The following is a 9,815-nucleotide window of genomic DNA, read 5'->3' on the forward strand; positions in this document are numbered from 1 at the left end:
TGTGTCTATTTGTTGTGTGTCTACTTGTTGTGTGTCTATTTGTTGTGTGTCTATTTGTTGTGTGTTTCTTTGTTATCACAAGGCTCATTTGTAAAAGAGACCCTTGACTCCCTGTCAAAATGAAGGTTAAATGACAAAAGAACATCAACTTGTTCACGTTGTCCTTCACAGGTGAGAGAGACAACAGTAGAGGTGTCGAGCCGGTCTGACTTTGGCCCGACTTCTCTACGAATATGAAAAAGTATGTGGTAAAAACCAGCAAGACGTCAGCAGACTGCAGACTTCCCACCATCCAACCTTTTCTACCTGTCCTCTTCATCCCTCCTGCCATCCCCCTTGTCCTCTTCATCCCTCCTGCTATCCCCCTTGTCCTCTTCATCCCTCCTGCTATCCCCCTTGTTCTCTTCATCCCTCATGCTGTCCCCCTTGTTCTCTTCATCCCTCTTGCTGTCCCCCTTGTTCTCATCATCCATCCTGCTATCCCCCTTGTTCTCTTCATCCCTCCTGCTATCCCCCTTGTTCTCTTCAGCCCTCCTGCTATCCCCCTTGTTCTCTTCATCCCTCCTGCTGTCCCCCTTGTTCTCTTCATCCCTCCTGCTGTCCCCCTTGTTCTCTTCATCCCTCCTGCTGTCCCCCTTGTTCTCTTCATCCCTCCTGCTGTCCCCCTTGTTCTCTTCACCCCTCCTGCTATCCCCCTTGTTCTCTTCATCCCTCCTGCTGTCCCCCTTGTTCTCTTCATCCCTCCTGCTATCCCCCTTGTTCTCTTCATCCCTCCTGCTGTCCCCCTTGTTCTCTTCATCCCTCCTGCTATCCCCCTTGTTCTCTTCATCCCTCCTGCTGTCCCCCTTGTTCTCTTCCTCCCTCCTGCTGTCCCCCTTGTTCTCTTCATCCCTCCTGCTATCCCCCTTGTTCTCTTCATCCCTCCTGCTGTCCCCATTGTTCTCTTCATCCCTCCTGCTGTCCCCCTTGTTCTCTTCATCCCTCCTGCTGTCCCCCTTGTTCTCTTCATCCCTCCTGCTGTCCCCCTTGTTCTCTTCATCCCTCATGCTGTCCCCCTTGTTCTCTTCATCCCTCTTGCTGTCCCCCTTGTTCTCTTCATCCATCCTGCTATCCCCCTTGTTCTCTTCATCCCTCCTGCTATCCCCCTTGTTCTCTTCATCCTCCTGCTATCCCCCTTGTTCTCTTCATCCCTCCTGCTATCCCCCTTGTTCTCTTCATCCCTCCTGCTATCCCCCTTGTTCTCTCCTCCCTCCTGCTATCCCCCTTGTTCTCTTCATCCCTCCTGCTATCCCCCTTGTTCTCCCATGATAGACTCTACTAAAAGACTTAGTCAGCCAACAGGCCCTAGGAGATCCTGGGGAAACATGCTCTCATTCTTCATCCTCTCATCTCGGGTCCTCTTCCTCTTCCTACACCCCTCTTCTCTTTCTCTCTCTCTCCATCTCTATTTCCTTTATCTCTCTCCATCCTAACCTGCCCCACATCCGTAGGAGTATCGATTTAGAGCACGGTGTGATTGAGTCTTGGAGGTGTAATGTGGGCCCTTAGGTGTCTGCAAAATAGAGAGCCACATGAAATATGGTCTCACTGACCGGAGTCTGAGACTCCCCTAGACACCACACACCCAGTAACAACAGTACTGCTACTCCACTAGACACCACACCCAGTAACAACAGTACTGCTACTCCCCTAGACACCACACCCAGTAACAACAGTACTGCTACTCCCCTAGACACCACACCCAGTAACAACAGTACTGCTATTCCCCTAGACACCACACACCCAGTAACAACAGTACTGCTACTCCCTAGACACCACACCCAGTAACAACAGTACTGCTACCACACACACCCAGTAACAACAGTACTGCTACTCCCCTAGACACCACACCCAGTAACAACAGTACTGCTACTCCCCTAGACACCACACACCCAGTAACAACAGTACTGCTACCCACACCCAGTACACCCACCACACCCAGTAACAACAGTACTGCTATTCCCCTAGACACCACACCACACACCCAGTAACAACAGTACTGCTACTCCCCTAGACACCACACACCCAGTAACAACAGTACTGCTATTCCCCTAGACACCACACCACACACCCAGTAACAACAGTACTGCTATTCCCCTAGACACCACACCCAGTAACAACAGTACTGCTACTCCCCTAGACACCACACCACACACCCAGTAACAACAGTACTGCTATTCCCCTAGACACCACACCCAGTAACAACAGTACTGCTATTCCCCTAGACACCACACACCCAGTAACAACAGTACTGCTACTCCCCTAGACACCACACAGCCAGTAACAACAGTACTGCTACTCCCCTAGAGCGAGCAGTGTGTCAAGAAAGCACGTGTGACGTTCGCCTCTCCCAAGTACGGGAGTTGCAGCGATGGGACAAGACTGTAACTACCAATTGGGGAGAAAAAGGGGTTAGAAGGTAGGGTGGCAGGCCAATCTAGCTGTATTTTTTACTTTTGATACTGAAGCGCTGTCTGCTGCCGATCATCATTCTCCCAAGTCGTTCTATATAGTGTGACCATAGTTCTATGCTCCCAGCAGGCCAAGTTATTCATGAAAGTTTAGCACACGTTCTGCCACCTTTTCCGATCCGAGCGGCTATTCCTCAACCTAGAATCTAGCATTTCAATATAACCTAAATATTTGTCATTTAACTTTTAAAATGTATTACCTTTAATGTGTGGCATTAACACTAGTCATTATGTTTAATCTGATTAGGCTACTTCAAAAATCTCCTCTGAATTACCTTCTCACATTCATCCACTCGAATATAATTCCACCACTCGTCCGTGGTGGTTGGCGAACCGTCAACCTTCTGGCCTGCGTGGCATCGGCTGTGCCATAAAACCATGCAGAAGAGGCGAGGTCAACATCAAGGTTTAAAAACACAGTGTTACTACAGTCAGTTATTTAAGGTGGTAATCATTATTTTAGAATACATTTTAAATTTCAAACTGTCCCTATGGTAATTCATTGTTACTCAGAAATGACTTGATTTTGACATTATTATTTTTTGTAACTGTATTTGGACCTTTAAGGTCTTATATCATAGTCTGCTTCACGCCTAGTTTGTCTACAACTCCGCACGTTGCCCGGTAACAGCAGTAGGCAAATGCCCGGTTTCCCAAAAGCATATTAAGGCTACGATCATCATTAGAACCTACATATGAGCATCGTTAAATCTCCGAGCTGTTTCCCAAAAGCGTCGTTATTAACGCTGCACATGAAAACGTTCATAGTCTAACGCCTGCCTCGTAGAACAGCTAAATGCGTCGTCAGGTGTTTGTTTTTACTTGCCCTCCAGCATCACTTTGTACACAGATGATCTCCGTTAAACATAGAATCACATGGTTTATCTGTCTCTGTGACGACAAATACAAAGTGGCCAATGTCTTCAATTGATTCAAACAAGGAACATAAACAAACATGATTAAAATGGCTGAGATGAATGCATTAAAATATAAACGATCAATTTCGAGTTCTATTTTCATACTTGTAGGCTACTGTCTGTAATGTGTATCAATATATTTAATGATGTGTAGCTTACTATCATGTGCGCAATTTTGTGCCAAATCTGTGTATTTAGTTAATTTTTATTGGGTAGGCGTTAGAATAGATAGGCAGCCTCAATATTTGCAGCCGTGGACGTCAAGGTGGTAATACCTCTCTAGGAGCTGATCCGTCGTCAGTATTGTGAAATAATGATAATGTTAAGGTACGATTTGAATAGAGAAAGCTGATCCGAGATCAGCACTCTCTTTCTTTCGATACTATCAGTACGGACACACGCTCCAACGAAGGACTTAGCGGCCGTTCGCTCCTTGCAGCCTGGTCTCATAGACATAGACTAATTTAGTACATGTTAATTCGGGACACTCATATTTGTATGATATGTTATGTTTGGTATGGTCACATTACACACCTTCACTTAAGGCAGGTTGGTCTGGGTGTGCGTATAAAGGTACTTTGCAACTAGCATGTTAGCTAACCCTTCCCCTAACACTAACCCTTTTAGTTTACCCTTCACCTAACTCTAACCCCTTAATCTAACTCCTAATCTTAACCCTAACCTTATAGCTAACATTAGCAACCTAGCTATAATTCTAAACATATCATACATTTAGGAAATGCATAACATATAGCACGTTTTGCAAGTTGTAAGATAAAGTATGTTTTGCAGATTCATAACATATAATACGAATTGTAAAATCGGAACATATCATACAAAATGGAGCGTCTGGGATTTAGGACAGAATAATACGAAATGCTCTGAGACCAGGTTGCTCTGCGTGGTGTTTCGGAAAACACTTGTCACATCGTCAGCCTTTGTAGGAAAGCTGCATCATTAAAACACTCGTAAACCTATTGGGGAAAATGGCCCCAGGTTATCACAAGACCTCGCTTAAATATGTACACTTTAAGGGGCATTTCATACACTTTTCCTGGCATGCCGACGTACAGCAACATTTGCTATCCACAGAGACAATGTCTACATATTTACATTGGACTGTAGCTCTTCGCTGATACAGTGTACTCCAAATCGAAGTGTGTATTTATTCATTTGTGCCTGTTGTAACTTCCTGAAGCAGCACTGACTGTAATTCCTGAATCCTATTAGTTAGTGACCCCGGACTCGCTTCGGAGTGGGCCTGAGCTAAGAGCAAATAAATAATGTTAATGACCCTTAATTTTTTCTGTCCTCTCCTCTCCCTTGGGGCAGTGCCAGTGCAGGTGTGGGCTGACGGCTATGGGATCCAGCCTTCTCTCTGGGTCTTCCCCCTCTCTCTTTCTTGGTCTTCTCTCTCTAGATGGGTAGTCTCTCTCTCTCTCTCACAGACACACACACACACACACAGACAGACAGACAGACAGACAGACAGACAGACAGACAGACAGACAGACAGACAGACAGACAGACAGACAGACAGACAGACAGACAGACAGACAGACAGACAGACAGACGTACAACAATACTTCACAAAAAGCAGGAAAACATGAAAAAATGAAGTGCTAAAATCTATACCTGATCTAGCAAAGAGGAATTGTAATATAGTTGAATGTAATATAGTTTAATGTAATATAGTTTAATGTAATATAGTTGAATGTAATATAGTTTAATGTAATATAGTTTAATGTAATATAGTTGAATGTAATATAGTTTAATGTAATATAGTTTAATGTAATATAGTTTAATGTAATATAGTTGAATGTAATATGGTTGAATGTAATATAGTTTAATGTAATATAGTTTAATGTCATATAGTTTAATGTAATATAGTTTAATGTAATATAGTTGAATGTAATATAGTTGAATGTAATATAGTTTAATGTAATATGGTTGAATGTAATTTTTCCACTAAATGTGATTCTGAGTGTCAGCTGTTATGACCTGTCTTAGTGTCAGCTGTTATGACCTGTCTTAGGGTCAGCTGTTATGACCTGTCTTAGGGTCAGCTGTTACGACCTGTCTTAGGGTCAGCTGTTACGACCTGTCTTAGGGTCAGCTGTTACGACCTGTCTTAGGGTCAGCTGTTATGACCTGTCTTAGTGTCAGCTGTTATGACCTGTCTTAGGGTCAGCTGTTACGACCTGTCTTAGGGTCAGCTGTTACGACCTGTCTTAGGGTCAGCTGTTACGACCTGTCTTAGGGTCAGCTGTTATGACCTGTCTTAGGGTCAGCTGTTACGACCTGTCTTAGGGTCAGCTGTTACGACCTGTCTTAGTGGACCTATCAGCAGTTCTACAGTTCTAAAACATTACAATTTCATCTAGACGTACATTTTTTATTTTTTTTTATTTTTTATTATTTAAGCTTTATTTAACTAAGCAAGTCAGTTAAGAACAAATTCTTATTTAAAATGACGGACTAGGTTAACTGTCTTGTTCAGGTGCAGAATGACAGATTTTTATCTTGTCAGATTGGGGATTCAATCTTGCAACCTTTAGGTTACTAGTCCAATGCTCTAACCACTAGGCTACCTGCCGCCCCAACGTGCATAATGTACGTTGTAATGCATCTGATTAACATGAAAAACATTGTCATAACATTGTCATTCGTTCACCGACCAGTTGATGTCAAAAAAGGCCCTCCATGTTGCTGTAGGAGGGGGGCGGGGGTGAACGTTCTATCTGACCTGGATAGGTAGTCAAGGTCTATATCAAGATTATCACGTGTTTTCACTATGGGATGAAATTCTAAAGACAGAATCACCCTATATTGTGTGATGCTGGATTAGATGAATGTCTGGACTGGGTTAAACCAGGTACAACAGCGCCCTCTGGTGGATAAAGCTAACACCACAGCTACATCTGTACAATTATTCTGAGTGTCTAAAATGTGTAATTGAGCAATGATATAATATACTGACCTTTCATAAAATGCCTTTTCCAAAAGTTTCCGATGAAATCAGCCCCCTTGTGTGGCACCCTTTTAATATCACAGCAGGAAACCAGGCTGACTGAGCTGCATCCATTTCTTTAGTACTTTAGTCTCTCTGCCTGGTGCCATACTCCTGTCTGTCTCTCCTCCCTGTCTCTCTGCCTGGTGCCATACTCCTGTCTGTCTCTCCTCCCTGTCTCTCTGCCTGGTGCCATACTCCTGTCTGTCTCTCCTCCCTGTCTCTCTGCCTGGTGCCATACTCCTGTCTGTCTCTCCTCCCTGTCTCTCTGCCTGGTGCCATACTCCTGTCTGTCTCTCCTCCCTGTCTCTCTGCCTGGTGCCATATTCCTGTCTGTCTCTCCTCTCTGTCTCTCTGCCTGGTGCCATACTCCTGTCTGTCTCTCCTCCCTGTCTCTCTGCCTGGTGCCATACTCCTGTCTGTCTCTCCTCCCTGTCTCTCTGCCTGCTGCCATGCTCCTGTCTGTCTCTCCTCCCTGTCTCTCTGCCTGGAGCCAAGCTCCTGTCTGTCTCTCCTCCCTGTCTCTCTGCCTGGGGCCATGCTCCTGTCTGTCTTTCCTCCCTGTCTCTCTGCCTGCTGCCAAGCTCCTGTCTGTCTCTCCCCCTGTCTCACTGCCAAGCTCCTATCTGTCTCTCCTCCCTGTCTCTCTGCCTGTTGCCATGCTCCTGTCTGTCTCTCCTCCCTGTCTCTCTGCCTGGAGCCAAGCTCCTGTCTGTCTCTCCTCCCTGTCTCTCTGCCTGGGGCCATGCTCCTGTCTGTCTCTCCTCCCTGTCTCTCTGCCTGCTGCCAAGCTCCTGTCTGTCTCTCCTCCCTGTCTCACTGCCAAGCTCCTATCTGTCTCTCCTCCCTGTGTCTCTGCCTGTTGCCATGCTCCTGTCTGTCTCTCCTCCCTGTCTCTTTGCCTGCTGCCATGCTCCTGTCTGTCTCTCCTCCCTGTCTCTCTGCCTGTTGCCATGCTCCTGTCTGTCTCTCCTCCCTGTCTCTCTGCCTGGGGCCATGCTCCTGTCTGTCTCTCCACCCTGTCTCTCTGCCTGCTGCCAAGCTCCTGTCTGTCTCTCCTCCCTGTCTCACTGCCAAGCTCCTATCTGTCTCTCCTCCCTGTCTCTCTGCCTGCTGCTTGCCTCCTGTCTGTCTGAAACGCTTGACAGGGGTTAGAGGTCAGAGATGACATGGCAGATCTGATGTCATGTCTCTCCCCATTCTGCAGTCTCTGTAAAGGGCAACCATGGCTGTTTCTAAGGGGAAGTGACCCGTGTCTGAAGGGTTCCTGTGTAGTCCAATCAGAAGACTGCTCAAGCCTAGCTACCAGAGAGAGAGAGAGAGAGAGAGAGAGAGAGAGAGAGAGAGAGAGAGAGAGAGAGATATGAGAGAAAGAGAGACATATGAGAGAAAGAGAGACATATGAGAGAAAGAGAGACATGAGTGAGAGAACTTTAAAGAGTGATAGACATAGAGAGATGAGAAAGAGAGGTAGAGAACGTTGCCATATACATTATATATGGGGCCTAACCAGAGCCATACACTGTACATTATATATGGTGCCTAACCAGAGCCATACACTGTAGATTATATATGGGGCCTAACCAGAGCCATACACTGTACATTATATATGGGGCCTAACCAGAGCCATACACTGTAGATTATATATGGGGCCTAACCAGAGCCATACACTGTAGATTATATATGGGGCCTAACCAGAGCCATACACTGTAGATTACATATGGGGCCTAACCAGAGCCATACACTGTAAATTACATATGGGGCCTAACCAGAGCCATACACTGTAGATTACATATGGGGCCTAACCAGAGCCATACACTGTAGATTACATATGGGGCCTAACCAGAGCCATACACTGTAGATAATATATGGGGCCTAACCAGAGCCATACACTGTACATTATATATGGGGCCTAACCAGAGCCATACACTGTAGATTACATATGGGGCCTAACCAGAGCCATACACTGTACATTATATATGGGGCCTAACCAGAGCCATACACTGTAGATTACATATGGGGCCTAACCAGAGCCATACACTGTACATTATATATAGGGCCTAACCAGAGCCATACACTGTACATTATATGTGGGGCCTAACCAGAGCCATACACTGTACATTACATATGGGGCCTAACCAGAGCCACACACTGTAGATTACATATGGGGCCTAACCAGAGCCATACACTGTAGATTACATATGGGGCCTAACCAGAGCCATACACTGTAGATTACATATGGGGCCTAACCAGAGCCATACACTGTAGATTACATATGGGGCCTAACCAGAGCCATACACTGTACATTACATATGGGGCCTAACCAGAGCCATACACTGTAGATTACATATGGGGCCTAACCAGAGCCATACACTGTAGATTACATATGGGGCCTAACCAGAGCCATACACTGTAGATTACATATGGGGCCTAACCAGAGCCATACACTGTAGATTACATATGGGGCCTAACCAGAGCCATACACTGTAGATTACATATGGGGCCTAACCAGAGCCATACACTGTAGATTACATATGGGGCCTAACCAGAGCCATACACTGTAGATTACATATGGGGCCTAACCAGAGCCATACACTGTAGATTACATATGGGCCTAACCAGAGCCATACACTGTAGATTATATATGGGGCCTAAACATTTCTAGCCTGCTCGACCCGCTCACTTTCCCACCACAAAACGGGAAAAAAAGGAGTAGAACCAGGTCACCTGCTTTTAGGTGTCAGTTCACATAACAGGACTTTAAAATGAGGGGCAGACGTTAATGAATCACTAAATCACAATTCATAAATAATCATCTTCAGAAAATGAAGCAGCAAAATAACTAGAGCTTTACAAAGGTGGTGAAACCTGGGAGAATTGGTGGAATTAAGTGGGTTGACTGCATTTAGATGTATTGAGAGGGTTGACGGAGGGGCACGTTAAAATGCTGCATTTAGATGTATTGAGAGGGTTGACGGAGGGATTCATTGAATTCTCCATGTGGTCTAAACTAAAAGGGCACTTCATTCAATATAACAGACTTTCAAAATGAAATATTGGTGCACAATTTTTACTCAAAATATCAAAGGGAGGCTGAAGACACTCGTTTCATGGAAGGACCCTCGTGAATAATGGGAAAAATGTCAGAAAGAATAAGAAATCCCCCATTTCATAAAAACCCTGTTAAAAGTATGTTATTGCACTGCCTCACAGTGAGCAGTGAGATAAAGCTACAGTATTTGGGGGGGGGGGGGGGGGGGGCGATTTAAAATTCTCAAACTGTGCTCTAGTCTACAGTTTTAATTTCATCCTCATATAAAAAATGGCCAGGGCCTCAGATGTCCCGGAGAAGATTGGCAGGGAAGAACCCCAGCTTCT

General features: G+C 45.3%; 1 protein-coding gene across 1 annotated transcript; it reads right to left on the reverse strand.

Moving 5' to 3' along the window:
- Positions 1–302: 302 nt before the first annotated feature.
- LOC139369504 (eukaryotic translation initiation factor 3 subunit A-like) lies at positions 303–1,103 on the reverse strand. Its single transcript, XM_071108749.1, has one exon. The coding sequence runs from the start codon at positions 1,101–1,103 to the stop codon at positions 303–305; it is 801 nt and encodes a 266-aa protein (XP_070964850.1).
- Between the last annotated feature and the right edge of the window lie 8,712 nt (positions 1,104–9,815).

Source organism: Oncorhynchus clarkii, chromosome 17 (assembly GCF_045791955.1).
Source record: "Oncorhynchus clarkii lewisi isolate Uvic-CL-2024 chromosome 17, UVic_Ocla_1.0, whole genome shotgun sequence".
Lineage (NCBI taxonomy): Eukaryota > Metazoa > Chordata > Actinopteri > Salmoniformes > Salmonidae > Oncorhynchus > Oncorhynchus clarkii.